The following is a 17,431-nucleotide window of genomic DNA, read 5'->3' on the forward strand; positions in this document are numbered from 1 at the left end:
TGGGACAATTTCCTAAGAGAAACAGTGTGTCTGGTAGAAGACATGCCACTATTCTCTTTCTCACAAAAGTGCCCCAACTGGCAGCATCAAGAGGAAGAAGATTGGGAACTTGAAAGATAGAAGGATAAATAAAATGGGTGGCATGTAGAACAAGTCTTAAATATCCCTGAGTATAGTGGTCTCTTCTGGACACATCCCATGTGGTCACATGGGTAGAGGGACTGAGTTAGGGCTATGACTCCACTTGTAGGGAAGAGTCAGTCTGTACACCTCCCTCCCTTCCCAAGCTGGTATCTGGCTTCCATGTCACCATTTCATAGCTTCCTCAATTGGCACAGAATGACCCAGGACTTTGATGGATGAGAATCAGTTCTCCACCATTCACCTGAATGTCTTTGCATGAAATATTGGGGGAAGTCATCTTCAAGTAGACTTTGTCTTTGTAAGCCATACGGATCACCGTGACAAAATTGACTATCTTGGTAATATTCTGGGAGAAGAGAGGTTGTTGGTTTTTCCGGTAGAAAAGCGTGAGGTGGATTGTCTCTGAGAAGTAGCCCTTCAGGGAGATGAGGTAAAAGCCATCACAGTCAATAGTGACTGTGTTGTTTTCTATCTTCATAGTTGTGTCATTGTCTAAGGATGTCAGAATGAAGCCTTTCTCATCTTCACATCCTAAATGTGGGGGTGGGGTATGAGCAGGAGAGAAAAGAGTTAGTCCTTCACATGGGACTACAACCTCCCACTAAGTCCAGAAAATAGAAAGGAGACTATTTTAGAAGATAATACTTACTGGTAAATCCTGCTCTTATACTTTGAACCAGAGAACTCTGAAGGGGCACCTGAAGGAGGGAAAGAAATATCTTTTAGAAAGAAAGAAATGAGTGAATGTTGTGTAACATCTCCAGAGATGAGTTAACAGCAGTCTGTTCTTTCATTCATATGGCTGAGATCTTTCCTGAGTTCTACAAGCTCTTCTTTAATATATTATGTTGACTCACCAAATACCCATTTCCAGTTTGGATAACAGAGCATATAATCACCACAGAAGTCTCCTCAGAAAAAAGACTGTGACTACTACAGGTCCCCATAATGCACTGAGAGTAAATTCTAGGAATGTACTGGCTACTGCTCTTTCACTGCAGAAAAATAGAAGGGTGCTCTTCAGGACACACAGGCAATTAGTGCCCTAGTTATATAGCCCAGGAGGTAGTGCAGTGGACTCTCAAGAATGAGCCCCCAAATTTGAGCCCTAATATTGCATCTGCCAGGATGATGTTCTGGTCTCTCTCCTCTCTCTCTCTCCCTCCCTCCTCATCCTCTAAATAATTAATTAATTAAATCATTTTTAAAACTTCCCTAATCTTCTAGATTTGCAGTTGAATTGCTTACTAAAAATAGACATCATTGTTAATACTTCCTTGACCTGCCAACTTCCACAGTTCTTTCTATATTACAGAGTTATTGATGAGTTGCCATGATCCAAGGTTTGGGGAGGGGTTCTCTGCAAGTCCACGGGAGTGGAATTCTCCTTCCTTTCAACTTTCTTGGTGGTCAATCAATGTTTATAACTGTTTTTAATATATAAAATTAATGGGTTTTCTTTTATTTGTTTTGACAACTTGACAAATCTAACTTGAGCCAATTGAATACATAAAGCAAAAAAAAAGGTAAAATAGTGGTGAGAGGCAGCCTAATAGATAAAATTTTTGTAGTAATTTAGTGGGTAAAAGGACAAAGAATTTTAGGTGTAGTGAAAACTACAAAATACATCCAGTACAGAAAGCAAAGGTCAGAGCTGTCTATAAAACAAATTGCTGGGGAGTCAGGCGGTAGCGCAGTGGGTTAAGCGCATGTGGCACAAAGCAAAGGACCTGCGTAAGGATCCTGGTTCGAGCCCCTGGCTCCCCACCTGCAGGGGAGTCCCCCTTTCTGTCTCCCCCTCCTCTTTCCATTTCTCTCTGTCCTATCCAACTACAACAACTACAACAATAAAACAACAAGGGCAACAAAAGGGAAAAGAAATAAACATTTTTTTAAAATTTTTAAAAAACCATATTGCTATTTACATTTAAAAACAATATTATTACATACATGTACAGTGAATTTATCTGAAAAAAAAACACATGAGAAATTGGCATCAAACATTGTTTATGGGGAAGGGAATATGAAGTCGATAGTCTGAGACTTACACCCTATGACCTACTGGTTTATATTTTCAATTTCATACCTTGCACTTGAATTGCTTACTAAAAATAGACGTCATTGTTAATACTTCCTTGGCCTGCCAACATCCACAGTTCTTTCCACACCACAGAATTATTGTTGGTGAGTTGCCATGGTACAAGGTTTGGGGAGGGATTATTTGCATGTCCTAGGGAGTGGAGTAGCTCCTTCCTACTCTCCTAGTGGTCTAGGAACCTCAGCCCAGAGGATCCCACTGGTAGCAGTCCACATGGATCAGTGAGGAATCTCCTACCTACTGTATAAATATGTTCACAACCTCACCAAACTGAAACCACCAGGCATTGTGGGAGGGAGGGAAAGCCTAGTGGTGTCCTGCCAAGTGGCTGGTTCTCAGGAACAACATGTTGATGAGTCTGTATGTATTTTGGAGTTGGGATGACACCCTCCCCTTTTGTGAACTATTTGCAGCAGCTTGATTAAGTATAATGGAATGTGCTGGTGGCATTATTCTAGAAGACGTTCTCACAAAAACCATTCTACCCTACCACCATAATCTCCAAGTAAAGAAATGCTTCCACTACTCTCTGGTCCCATTGGTCCCAGTATGAACCATGGACCAGTACCAAGAATCCTGGGCTCATGGGTTATAATAAAGACATGGGTTCTAATGCTGACCAGGCAAATATAGGCTTATTTTAATATGTTTCTTCCTTTTTCCTTTTTCTCATTATAGAACACCACAAGCATCTGGAAGGCATGGCCATTCATTTGTAAGTGTGGCAACTTTATATCAGTTTTAATTAAAGTGGAAAACACAAAGCCTCTTTATCCTTAGAATTATACCAAGTCTTCTTATTTAAAAACCTTTGTGATTTCATTACCTGACTAGCTGAATATATATATATCCAAAAGGTTCCTACAAATCAAAGCCATTTCCTTGTGTTTTGACTTACCCTGAGCAAGTTAGGATGGACAGAGTATGAGGCTTGATGCTTAGAGGCAGCAAGGAAAACAGATGTTAAGTTCTTTTAGAGACTTCCTGTTCTTTCTGCAGTCACCCAGTGGTAGAAATTTACAAGGTCTCAGTGGAACAGAATTGAAAGCCCAGAAATAAATCCCCACACCTATGGACATCTAATCTTTGATAAGGGAGCCCAAAGGATTAAATGGAAAAAGAAGGCTCTCTTCAATAAATGGTGCTGGGAAAACTGGGTTGTAACATGCAGAAGAATGAAATTGAACCACTTTATCTCACCAGAAACAAAAATCAACTCCAAATGGATCAAAGACCTAGATTTCAGACCAGAAACAATCAAATACTTAGAGGAAAACACTGGTGAAACACTTTCCCACCTACACCTCAAGGACATCTTTGATGAATCAAACCCAATTGCAAGGAAGACTAAAGCAGAAACAAACCAATGGGACTACATCAAATTGAAAAGCTTCTGCACATCCAAAGAAACTATTAAACAAACAAAGAGACCCCTCACAGAATGGGAGATCTTCACATGCCATACATCAGACAAGAAACTAATCACCAAAATATATAAAGAGCTCAGCAAACTTAGCACCAAAAAAGCAAATGACCCCATCCAAAAATGGGCAGAGGATATGAACAAAGCATTCATCTCAGAGGAGATCCAAAAGGCTAACAAACATATGAAAAACTGCTCTAGGTCACTGATTGTCAGAGAAATGCAAATTAAGACAACACTAAAATACCACCTCACTCTTGTGAGAATGACATACATCAAAAAGGACAGCAGCAACAAGTGCTGGAGAGGTTGTGGGGACAGAGGAACCCTTTTACATTGCTGGTGGGAATGTAAATTGGTCCAGCCTCTGTGGAGAGCAGTCTGGCAAACTCTCAGAAGGCTAGACATGGACCTTCCATATGATCCAGTAATTCCTCTCCTGGGGTTATACCCCAAGGACTCCATAACACCCAACCAAAAAGAGGTGTGTACTCCTATGTTCATAGCAGCACAATTCATAATAGCTAAAACCTGGAAGCAACCCAGGTGCCCAACAACAGATGAGTGGCTGAGAAAGCTGTGGTATATATACACAATGGAATACTATGCAGCTATCAAGAACAATGAACCCACCTTCTCTGACCCATCTTGGACAGAGCTAGAAGGAATTATGTTAAGTGAACTAAGTCAGAAAGATAAAGATGAGTATGGGATGATCCCACTCATCAATAGAAGTTGAGTAAGAAGATCTGAAAGGGAAACTAAAAGCAGGACCTGACCAAATTGTAAGTAGAGCACCAAAGTAAAAACCCTGTGGTGAGGGGTAGACATGCAGCTTCCTGGGCCAGTGGGGGGTGGGAGTGGGTGGGAGGGATGGGTCACAGTCTTTTGGTGGTGGGAATGGTGTTTATGTACACTCCTAGTAAAATGTAGTCATATAAATCAGTAGTTAATTAATATGAGAGGGGGAAATTTAATTGTATGTCTCGAAGTTTTTCAAAACACAAACTGAATCTTTTTAATATATAGGCTGTGTAATTGATATGCAGACTCTCTCAAAAGCCTAGACCAAGTAGATCAGAAGCAACCAATAGCACAGCTATATACAAGACACTGGGTACTGTACAGCAAACCCTAACAAAAGGACTTTTCAAAGTTAACCCAATTACCAAATAATGTGATGATAACATTAACTATCGATTGTCTTTTTGAACCCTAAGACAGCAGGAACCTCACATCTCCACTATAGAGCCTCTACTTCCCCCAGTCCTGGAACCCTTGGATAGGGCCCTCTTTCCCGTATGCCTCTCCCAATCCATATCAAATAATATTGCATCCGTCGATCACAACCTAACCAACGCAACGATTGCCACCTCAACATGCTTCACTTCAGACTGTGTCCAGAGACTTCACGTGTGGAATGACAACCCATCAACTTCATTACTTGGGTGAGACCTTTCCTTTCATAGTATACTCTAATTCCATCTCAGGTGGTTCACGTTCTAACAAAGTCCCAAAACCTAGATATACACCAGTTTCTGTGAGAGAGAGCATATGTTCACACATATCCATAAACTACTGCAAAATATATACCTGAAAGCAGAAGTACACTAGAGTTTGCAGTGAGTACCCCCCTAACACTTCCTCTTCACTATTCCAAGCTTTGGGTCCATGATTGCTCAACAATTTTTTTGGCTTTGTATGTTAACTCTCTTTTCAGTCACTAGGTTCCAGATGTCATCAGGATGCCGGCCAGGCTTCCCTGGACTGAAGACCCCACCAATATATCCTGGAGCTCCACTTCCCCAGAGACCCACCCTACTAGGGAAAGAGAGAGGCAGACTGGGAGTATGGACTGACCAGTCAACGCCCATGTTCAGAGGGGAAGCAATTACAGAAGCCAGACCTTCTACCTTCTGCAACCCACAATGACCCTGGGTTCATGCTCCCAGAGGGATAGAGAATGGGAAAGTTACCAGGGGAGGGAGTGGAATATGGAGATTGGGCGGTGGGAATTGTGTGGAGTTGTACCCCTCAATCCTATGGTTTTGTTAATTAATCCTTTCTTAAATAAAAAAGAAAAGAAAAGAAATTTACAAGGTCTCAGGAATCTCTTACTAGTATCAATACCATAGATTTTAGGCAACATTTTGAAATAAAATAAAATGTTCCTTGCTCTTATTTCCAACCCTTCCACAACTTTCCGCCCTCACCCTCCACCCTCCTTCCTTTCTATTAATCACCTGCTGCTGGAAGACCCCCTACTATAGACCTAATTCAAGACTCTATTGTCCAGCCCCAACCTGTTTGTCAAGCTTGATTGTTCCTATTCTTTTTGTATCTTCTGCTCTAGCTAACCATTTGTTCTGGTCTTTTTACCTTTAAAGAGGGCCAGGTAGAAGAGAAATAGAGAGCACAGCCTTGAAATTCCAATTCAGTTGATACTGTGTCTTCTCTAGTTTGGTGGAGAAATGTTTGAAAATGTTAACTAAAATTTCTAAAGATCTGCTTTCCTAGTGAAAATAAGACATAATATCACTGTTGGGGTATCTATAAAGCTTATATAGAAAACACTCAAAGTAAGTGGAAACTGTCACAGATCTAGGATGGTTTCCCTGTAAGGACAAGCTATGAATAAAACTTCCTCACTCTGGAATATCTGAAAAGCCTACAGTATTATCAAAGTCTGCACACCAGAATTCAAGGATTACTTTGAATAAGATCATCTCAGATGTCATCTTCTAGTTAAACCTTGTATTTTACATATGTAGAGATTGATGTCTACATAAGTGGATGGATCAATTCTGATTCTCTAGTCCAATACATTTTTCATTAGCCTATACAGTTGGTCCTCTTAGTCCATCCAAAGCTGAAGTGAAATGAAATACTTTGTAGATTTCACTAGTATTCTATTCAGTGCCAGACTGGGAGGAGAGAAGTTGGCATCTCACCAAGGCAGCATTTTGTGATGACCTCATCATGAAAACACTGAGGGGGAACTCAGAGTCAGAGTTCAGGCTGCCCTTCTGAGATTGGGTTTGTCATAAGTGAAGCCCAGAAAAACAGGAACTACCATTGATATGTGGGTTATCTGATCAACTGACTGCATAGTATGTGTATACTGCATGCAGAACAGCTGCCAACCCAACTGTGATCCTGCTTCTCAGACCTTAGTGTACTTTAGACACACCTGGCAAGTTTTAGAAAGTGCTGCAGATTGGTTTATTAACTGAAAGGTCTGGTTACACTCAGGAATCTGCACTGCTGCAAGTATCTGGGCACAGGATTTGAAAAATACTTTGCTGAACAGAAAGTTGTTAAAGACCTTGATCCAGAGAACACACCTCCAACCATACCCTTGAAAGAAGTATGCCTGTTCCATAACTGGTTCCCAAGAAATGTTGGCTCTATTGTAAGTGTCATTCAGTGGTTGAATGAGTAATAAAATTACCATATAATATGTTGATTTGAAATAGCATCAACAATCTCTGAATACCTGCTATGGTATCAGGTGCTGCACTGAGTTTTGGGAACAAAAAATAGAACACATGATTTTTACTTTGTTACAAACTTGTATGACAGTCAGAAGGAGTCCTTCTACATTAGAACTTTGGTAAACACCATTAGAACAACAACAACAAGAATCATTGCAGGATCAAGGAGGAAAGGCTTAAACTTGGTCCTTAAATAAAGAGAGACAACCCAGATACCCAGATAAGATGTATTATTTTCTAAACCAGAGCACTACCCAGGTCTGGTTTAGTGTTACTAGAGCTTGAAACTTGGACCTCAGAGCTTCAGGCATAAAAGTCATTTTGCGTAACCATTATCTTATCTCTCTGGCCCAGCAAAAAACCTTCCATGCAAGAAAGCTCCAAAAGTGAGGTTAATTCTTGGTGAATTAAGAAAAAGAATAAAATTGTATTGAGAGGGGTTGGGCAGTGGCACACCAGGATAAGTGCCCATGGTGCAAAGCACAAGGACCAACAGTGGGACCCCCATTCAAGCCCATGCTTCCCACCTGCAGGGAGTGTCACCCATGCTTCCCACCTGCAGGGGGCATCACTTCGCAAGTGGTCTGCAGGTGTCTTTCCTCCTCTCTATGTTCCCCATCACTCTCAATTTCTCTCTGTCCTATCTAACAACAACAGCAACAACAAAAATGGAAAAAAGTGGCCTCCAGGAACAGTAGATTCATAGTGCAGGTACCGAGCCCCAGTGATAATCCTGAAAGCAAAAAAAAAAAAAAAATGTATTGAGAACTTACAACATGCTGTGCTCTTCTTTAAAAAATTAGTACATCTCCTGCTGTTCAAAGTAGTGCTGCAAGTAGGAATAGTTGTTACTCATGTTTTTATAGTTAGGAAATTAGAAGCCGTGCCATCACAAACTTACTTAGGAACAGACAGTTGACTAATTCATTATACTATCGCTTCACTTTCTTCTACACAGTTGTTAGAGTAAATTACACCTAGGAAGTCATAAAAATAGTTTCTCTTGCTCCTAAGAAGTATATTCTGGTTTTAGAAGTTCATCTTTGGGAAGCATGAGCTCCTGATGGGATGAGTACTGCAGTGCTGACCTTGTACACTTTTGTAATTTGGTTTTTGGACTAGTGCCTGTGGCAGAAAGGAATGATATCTACTAAGTATGAAATAGGAAGTGGGCTGCACATTCACTACCTGTTACATTCCTTGCCTGGTTACCAGACCACTGTGTCAAGATCCTCTATAGGGTGAGGTAGTCTAAGTAAGAGGAACATGGTGTGGATGCAGCTCTGAGGGGGACTCCTGGCTCACTGAAACCACCTTCACGGGATATGAGCCTTTCCTTCCTCCAACCTAGGTTTCATGCAACCAGAGGAGACCTGAGTGATCATAAGAGCATGAACTCACAGGCTCTTTGGGTGTGTCTAGAGCCTCTGAGGAGGAAGGTGGAATTTTCCACAATTATGTACTACAGTAGGCTGGAAAGGAAGGCTCAGGATGTAGTGGATTTAGTGTGTGCTGGATGGAAACAATCTCCTTACAAAACAATGATCCTTACTTGTGGTCAAGGATGTTCAAAACCTCACTCAGAACAAGGACTAGGCCCAGACCTTAGCTAGGGACTATATAATTCATCCATATATCTGGCATTGACTCTAGTCAGCACAATACACCACTCAAAGCTTTTGTAATAGTCCTATTCATCCTTGAGTGCCAAGAAAATAGCAGAAGTATTGTGATCAACATCTATCTGTTTGACGTCACTCATTCCTTAACTCAGTTGCTACATAAAAAGAAGAAATGCTGGGGTCAGTGGTAGCACAGCAGGTTAGGCACATGTGGTGCAAAGAGCAAGGACCCATGTAAAGTTTGAGACCCAGCTCCCCACATGCAGGAGGGTCACTTCACAAGCTGTGAAGTAGGTCTGCATGTGTCTATCTTTCTCTTCCCCTCTCTGTCTCCTCTCTTCTCTCGATTTCTCTCTGTCCTATCCAAACACAACAATAACAACATCAATGACAATAATAATGAAAACAACAAGAGCAACAAAATAGGGGAAAATGGCTTCTAAGAACAGTGGATTCGTAGTGCAGGCTACCAAGCCCCAGCAATTACACTGGAAGCAAAAATAAAAAAATTAAAAAAGAAAGGAAGAAATAAATGAAACCTAGTAGAGTAGGCAAGGCGTTGGACTGGAAATAGGGTTTCAATCTTGGATTTGAACAAATCTTCACCCTTCCTCAGTTTCTTTTTTTAAAAAATTTTTTTATTAATTTTATTTTTGAGAGAGATGCAGAGAGAGAGAGAGAAACGCCAGAGCACTGCTCAGCTCAGGCTTATGGTGGTACGGGGGATTGAACCTGGGACTTAGGAGCCTCAGGCATGAGGGTCTGTTTGCATAACCATTATGCTGTCTCCCCTGCCCTCTTCCTCAGTTTCTAATGTCCTCATCTTGATGTCTAACCTCAAGTAAGACTGTGGAATAGTGTTTATTCACACTATAGAATGAGCAGTATGTAAGGGCCATTCCATGTGAGATACTAGGCAGATTACAATATTCAAAGAAGAAATCCCAAGGGACTGGATGTAAGAAGAAGAAGAACAGAAGTATTTTCAGCACTAACAGTTGTGCTGTAACAAGAATATCAAGCCTCTTCTGGAAGTCAGTCCCCTGACTGTTAATGATCAAAAGTGTCTCTAGCATTGTTTGTACTGTGTTGCTTTGATCTTCAATTGCATAAAGCTAAATAATTGTCAACCTGTCCGCTGGTGCAAACTGAGACTAAGGACTCGTAAAAATTATCACTGAATAGCAATGAGGAGATGCTACTGGCCCTAATGACAGTGACATTTTAAAGGATATATATTTTTTTGTTAAACGGAATTGAAAAAAAACACCTAATGCAAAAAAGAAGTATACTTATTTTATCACTTCAACCAGTAAACTGGTATTGAATTTGACAGCTTTCTTTGAAATTTTTTCCCAAAGAAATTTTACCAAGTGCATTTATCAGTATTGATTATCTAATACTCTACATCCACTGTGTGTTATTGCCTCTTTTTATCCTTTTTTAAAAAAATTTTGAATCTTTTTATTTATTTGTTATTGCATAGAGACAGAAATTGAGAGGGGTGGGGAAGACAAAGAGAGGGAGAGACACTTGCAGCCCTGCTTCACCACTCATGAAGCCTTCCCCCTGCAGGTGGGAACCAGGGACTTGTACCAGCATCCTTGTGCACTGTAATGCGTACACTTAATCAGATGCACCACTACCTGTCCCCATGGTATTGCCTCTTTCCCTGTCTTCTTTACCTATTTGTTGCAGCCTCTGAGAGTGTAAGAAAGACCATGTCTTGCTCACCACTGTTCCCTGAGTATCTGAGAGGCAAATGACATTCAATAGGTTAAATTTAATGAATAATAAAACAGATTGATAGTGGTTGGGGTGGGGGACTGTTCTCCCAAATTCATATCTTCCTGGAATTTCAATATTGATCTTATCTAGAAATAGAGTTTTGGGGGGCAGGGGTAGATAGCATAATGGTTATGCAAAAAGACTCTCATGCCTTAGGCTCCAAAGTTCCAGGATTAATCCATCATACCACCATAAGCCAGAGCTGAGCAGTGCTCTGGTAAAGAAAGGGAGAGAGAGAGAGAGAGAGAGAGAGAGAGAGAGAGAGAGAGAAATAGGGTCTTTGCAAATATAATTAGTCCAGGTAGTGTGAGTTCTAGTTTTTCATTTAGGCATTATATCACACTATAAATAGTCAGCAATATTAGACTCTGATATTATCCATACTCTTACAGGTAGAGGAGCACTTGACTTTTGGAGAAAATTTTTAGGAAAAAGAGGGCAGGCTCTCTAGAAACTATAAAAATGGTTTGTTTTACTATGTCTCCCCCTAGTGCCACATGAGCTGAATCTCTGTCTATATTTGTCCATCTAGAGGCCTCATAAGAGGAGTGAAAATTGAGGGAGCAACATTTTTTTACTATTTTTCCTAGGATTTCTTTGCACATAGTAGAATGAAATGAGTTCCTTAATATGGGGTATAATATCCTTTCTATGGTTCTTCCCATCCCCCAGCTAAACTTTCAGTCCCATCTTCTACCACTTTCCCAGGTTAACACTCAAGTTCAACCATTCTGAACAACTTGCTCTTGAACTTAGAGAGCCTTCTGCCCCCTAACATAAACAGTCATCCCTCTTGTCTATCTGTAGAATTACTATGCCTTCTAATAACAGTGGATTTTTCTTTCTCTATCTTTTACCCTCTGTGGACTTCATTTTCTGTTTCATGTGTAAATAAACAGTGTCTAACACTTAACTTGACAAATCCACTAATTCTCCAAGTTTTCTTAAGCACTTTTTAAAAGCTTCAAAATATTTAATGACAAAAAGGCTGAAAATTCATCAAGAAGCTTTGAGCTCCGATTTTTAGGGTTATGAACATGGTCAGCACACTTTCCAGGTTCCTTCATTTCTACTTTCCCCAGCAATGAAACAGTGATAAGAATACAGACCTCTAGCTGTGATGGGCCTTGCTGAGCAATGACCATGTAGTTCTCCCATCTGTAAAGTGCTATGCTAAAGGTAATGCAAATCCTGAAACAGTCAGGTTCCCACAGTTCAGGTACATGCTATTGCTTTACAGAAGCCTCTTACCTCATAGGGCAGCATCCCCCCTGAAGTTACACATAAGACTGGAAGTCTGATACATAGATTGCAGGTCAATAGTATACATGATATATACGTATCACATACATAGATAGTGTGTATCGGTTTTGACAAGGGAGGTGTCAACTTTGCAACCTGTATTGAGCCTGTTCCTCTAGAGATGCACTTCCTCTGCCTTTCTAAATGAGGTAATCTGCTAACCCAGAGGTTATTTAGACATGTGTGTAGTATATAAATAAGGTTGCAAATATATATGCAAATTTTACTTCCTCCAGTCTCGCCTTAAAAAACCAGGAAATCCTTAAGTTTAGACATAAACATCTGCTTACTCATACTTTATATTTCTCAGATCCTCATACACAGTCTATGAATACATGTTAACTATGTAATATTAACTTTGGAGAAATCCTTCTGATCATTTGATCCTACTACCTCACGTTACAAATGAGAAAACCAAGGCTTTGAGTGGGAAGTGACTATAGAGTAGGTGAGGCTCGTCTTTTATTATGATATCTCAAAAATAGAAACTCCCACTTTTCATGAAAGTAGATAAAGCTAAATCCACTGGTAAGAGATCAGAGGCCATTAATTGAAAGTAGACTGAGTTAATAGTTATATTCATAGCTTTGCAGAATTATCCATGTCAGCAAGTGTTTTAAAAGACTAAAATTTAAATCTGAGACATATGGGGAAATCGTGATTATTCTTCAAATCCCTTTCTTCTATAGTAGTAGAAGAGAGGCAGCTTGCCAGGGTGAATGGTATACTTTTCAGTTCTACCTCATCCTGTGCACATCACTGAAACATTCTGTCTTACAGTAAAAGCAGAGTTTTCATTTCATCATTATCCACTCTATCCTTCAACCAAAATTCCAGTCTTATTGAAGCATTTTAAAAAGCTAACAATCTATGTCTCATTTCCTTTTTTAATTTAGTTTGTTATTGAAGAGTGGTTTACAAGAGTATGAAATTACAAGAGTGTAGTTTCACACTGAACCCACCACCAAAGTTCTGTGCCCCCCTCACCCAAAGATAAGCAAAGTCTTAGAGTCTATGTTCCATTTTCAATAGCTACCTTATCTTGTTCAAAAATCCCTCTCCCTCTTTCACTTCCTCCCCCACACATGTGTGCACATGTGCATCACATACACACATGTTTTGATGGCCAAGTTTCATGGAAAACATACAAGCTAGCTATGTTTCCTTCCCCTAGTAAGGTACACGAGACTCAACCTAAAGATCCACTGCACTGCCTGGGTACTATAACAACATAAGAAACCCATTTCACTAAAACAGTCACACTAGAAGTACGGGGGGAGAATGTGTAATAACAAGTGACGAATTTTGACTAGGAGCCCCAAAATTTCTGTATCCAGAGTATGTTTCTCTAGCAAATGGTTTTTGAGTTCCTTATGTGAGTTGGCATACATTTCTTTATCAGGACCAAAGAAAACATTCTCTCCCAGAGTCAGACTCACTGTGTGAATTCCAGAATCACAGAAACCAGCACTCAACTCTCTTTGCAGGCTCTATGCTAGATGCCTTGTTAGAAAGGACCCTCCCCCTTCCCCGGTACTCCCCTTAAGGGTATTTGTGCCACCAGCTTCACCTTTAGCTTCCTTTAGCTTTCAGAGTTCACATGCCAGCATTGACTGGGGCAGCTGTCGGCCTTCTTATCATACGCCATTATGAGGAAATAGGTACCATTGTGCTTCATTCTCAGGCCTTGCAGATCTGTGAACACTGCTTGGTTATTCTATTTTTGGTTGTTCTCTTTTGTTCTCCAAAGAGCTCTCTTCCTGTCTGTGCCCTGGGCAACCTGCCCTGGATGTGTGGCTCCTCCCTCATACTATCTCCCCCAATCATCCACTCTAACTGTAGCCCATGGCCTCTGTACAGAGCAAAACCATATGTAAGGAGGAGGAAACAGGTGTCTCATGCTCTGCACACTTAAGTGTGCCACCACCATGCCTCTGGAATTTGGGGGCATGGGCCTTCTGAGTGGTACAGTGATCACAGTTACACTCCGACCAGTCTCTGTACACAGAAAACCCCAACTTCCTGTGGGCAGAGACAAGCCCAGACACTTACCAGGTCTTTTCATCCTATCCTGGTTTAATATGAGGTGACCATGGCCATCAAACATTAAAAAAAAAGAAAACTCTACTGGCTAACCTTTCCTATGGAAAGACTTTTCTAACCCAAAACAACTGCCAGGAACAGAAGAATGATCATAGGCGCTCTAGGAAGTGGACAGGGGATAAATGACAGCATACCCTGCTCTCTAGAACACCCATTATGACCCAGTAATGTTTCTAGATATGAAACAGCAAATAGGAAAAAAAAAAAAAAAAAAGAAGAGAGAGAAGAAGAAGAATGTGAAAAGAACCAGAATAAAGAAAAGGAAGAATGGGGAAAAGATGCTAGAAAGATAATCACTATGCTAGAAAGATAATCACTTACTCATTAGTGCACTGGACAGAGTGGAATCTGCACACAGTGATTGGCAGAGAGGGCCTATCCAGAAACATACCTCTTTCTAGTCATTGTTAGGGAAAAGGTTTGGCCATGTGTGATGACACATTTGACCACCAAATGCACAGTCTTGTTATTTAACAGGACTTAACACTGAGGGAGGGCTTCAGCATCCTTCAAAAGGGAAGTCTCTTGGTATACCTATGGGGTTTAAGAACATAATGGGAAAGTAGAGCTGACCTCTTTCTTGCGTCCTTTTTTTTTTTCATTAATTCTCTATCAAACACTTAACTAGCAGAATGGACAAATAAGGTTTATCAGTGCTGGGAATTTCAAAGTGACAGCTCAGAAATAAATTCCAGGTTCTTGCATTACAAAGAAAAAGAACAATCTAGAAGCAGTACCCTTGCCCACTTCCACTGTGCCTCACCACTGCCATGACTAAAAAGAATGAACTAGGGGTGGGGGTTAAGTTCACATGCTGCAAAGCGCAAGGACCAGCATAAGCATCCCGGTTCGAGCCCCCGGCTCCCCACCTGCAGGGGAGTCGCTTCACAGGCGATGAAGCAGGTCTACATGTGTCTGTCTTTCTCTCCCGCTCTCTGTCTTCCCCTTTTCTCTCGATTTCTCTCTGTCCTATACAACAACGAACGACATCAACAACAACAATAATGACCACAACAAGGCTAAAAGAACAAGGGCAACAAATGGGGGGAAAATGGCCTCCAGGAGCAGTTGTTCATGGTGCAGGCACTGAGCCCCAGCAATAACCCTGGAGGCAGGAAAAAAAAAGGAACTTGGGGATTCAGGTGGTAGCGCAGGGAGTTAAACGCACGTCGCAAATCACAAGGACCAGAGAAAGGATTCCGGTTCCAACCCTGGCTCCCCACGTGCAGGGAAGTCGCTTCACAAGCGGTAAAGCAGGTTCACAGGTTTCTATCTTTCTCTCCCCCTCTCTGTCTCCCCCTCCTCTCTCCATTTCTCTCTGTCCTATCTAACAACGACATAAATAACAACAACATTAATAACTACAACAACAATAAAAAAAAAACCAGGGCAACCAAAGGGAAAATAAATAAATATATATATATATATATAAAAAAGAAGGAATGAAGAGACTAGGAAAGTGTTGGACCAAACTTTACAATCAGGATACAAAAAGGATAAGTGAAGAAAAAAAAAAAGGATCAATAACTTTGATATCAGATCATTTCTAAGTGACAGTTTGCAGCTGCTGTGGCTGTGTGAGGCATGGTGGGCCATCTTACCTGAGAAGTGTGGAAGTGTAGGCAGATGTAGGTGAGACACAAGAGCAGCCCCAGTCCCTGAATCAGTAAGGCCACCAACAAGAGCTTGTTCTTCAGGAGTCTCCACCCTCCTGTGTGGCCCACATTCCCATCCTGGAGTTGGGCCCCTTCCATCTTCAAAATCTGGATGCAGGGAAAATGAAAACTATGGCAAAGGCAGACCCAGATGAGGACTGGCCTCTTCCCTGTAAAGAAGGCAAGGAGACAACACAAAGGATATTAATCAGAAAACAGATGAGGTCCCAGGACCAGAGATAAGAAGCAATTGAGAGAGCAGAGTGGAGTCTCTCAGTTTTAATGCTGCAGCTTTTGCAGTCAGGCGGGGGAACTTCTTTGTGACTAATCTGAATTTCCCCTTTACTTTCTTTTTTTTTTTTTTTTTCCTCTGGGCTAACAGGGAGTTGTTTTTGTGGCATTCCAGTTCTGATTTGAGTGACTGTGAGCTGACAGTCAGTCATAGAGTGTGCTATTTTTTTTTTAATTTCTCATTGCACTGGTAACCAAAGTGTGGGCCACTTGATGAAGATAAGAGCCATGATCTGCTGATGGAGGAGCTTATCTTCCCCTTTCCTGAGATGTCTTAAACCATAGGAGAGGTTTGAGGGGAATGTTGACCTTAAGTTCTTGTCTATATTCCAAGGTAACCAAGTACTGGACCCATTCTCCAGATTTGGGGGGAGGTGAGTTCACAACCCATTGAGGTATAACAGAAAAAAAGAACAAAATCAGAAGCTGAATTATGTAAACAAAAAGGAATGAGATCCTCTAGTTTTAGTCCATTTTACTATAATGAATAAAGTAGTATTTACTGAGCAACTACTATGGGCAATTTCACAATCTATTCTCAGTCCTCAGAGGCAAATCTAAGTAAACATTTACATGATTTAGCAGAAAGTAAGCAGAAGAATACTTGGAGTTTCTTCCCTTCCTTCCACTACTTAAATTTTCTCCAGATTTTGTTTGTTTGTTTATTTGTTTGCCTCCAGGGTTATCACTGGGGCTCAGTGCCGGCAATATAAATCCACTGCTCCTGGCAGCCAGTTTTTTCATTTTATTGAATAGAGCAGAGAGAAATTGAGAGGGAGGAGACAGAGAGGGAGAGAGACAGACACATGCAGACCTGCTTCACCACTCATGAGGCATCTTGCAGGTTGGGGAGAGAGGGCTCGAACCCGGATCTTGCTCATAGTGTTATGTGTGCTTAACCAAGTATACCACTGCCTGCTGCCACCCCTCTCTCTGCCACCCCTTCCCCTGCCATGTATTCTGTTCATGAATGAGTGCATAACAAGATTCCAATAAGCTTTGCATTTAGCTCATTTTTGAAGTCAGTGTGGACTCATAACTTAGAAAGTAAGGGTGTTCTAACAGAATGCCTTGCCCTTTCTGACTGAGATAATTGATATAATGAAAGTACAATGAGATTATTTACAATGTCTACTTAAAAATGAAAAATGGGGAGTCGGGTGGTAGAGTAGTGGGTTAAGTGCATGTGGCGCAAAACACAAGGATCTCGGTTCGAGCCCCCCGGCTCCCCACCTGCAGGGGAGTCGCTTCACAGGCGGTGAAGCAGGTCTGCTGGTGTCTGTCTTTCTCTCCCCTTCTCTGTCTTCCCCTCCTCTCTCCATTTCTCTTTGTCCTATCCAACAACAAGGACAGCAAGCATAACTACAATAATAAAACAACAAGGGCAACAAAAGGGAATAAATAATAAATATTAAAATATATATTAAAAAATGAAAAATGACTTTCACATTCCTGGACAGCTCAGTCTAGCCTCCTGACTTCACTTAAGCAGGGTTATAAGTATCACTGTT

The 17,431-nt window shown here is 41.0% G+C and overlaps 1 protein-coding gene and 1 long non-coding RNA gene across 2 annotated transcripts in view; one reads left to right on the forward strand and one right to left on the reverse strand.

The window, feature by feature from the left end:
• Window positions 1-17,431, forward strand: part of LOC132540404 (uncharacterized) — a 380,596-nt gene that overhangs the window by 211,727 nt on the left and 151,438 nt on the right. The gene's annotated exons all lie outside the window — the stretch shown is intronic.
• TNFSF4 (TNF superfamily member 4) lies at window positions 307-16,221 on the reverse strand. Its single transcript, XM_007525212.3, has 3 exons — window positions 15,576-16,221; window positions 794-842; window positions 307-675 (listed from the first exon to the last, which is right to left on the reverse strand). The coding sequence occupies exons 1-3, from the start codon at window positions 15,726-15,728 to the stop codon at window positions 326-328; spliced, it is 552 nt and encodes a 183-aa protein (XP_007525274.2). The 5' UTR covers window positions 15,729-16,221; the 3' UTR covers window positions 307-325.

Source organism: Erinaceus europaeus, chromosome 9 (genome assembly GCF_950295315.1).
Source record: "Erinaceus europaeus chromosome 9, mEriEur2.1, whole genome shotgun sequence".
NCBI lineage: Eukaryota > Metazoa > Chordata > Mammalia > Eulipotyphla > Erinaceidae > Erinaceus > Erinaceus europaeus.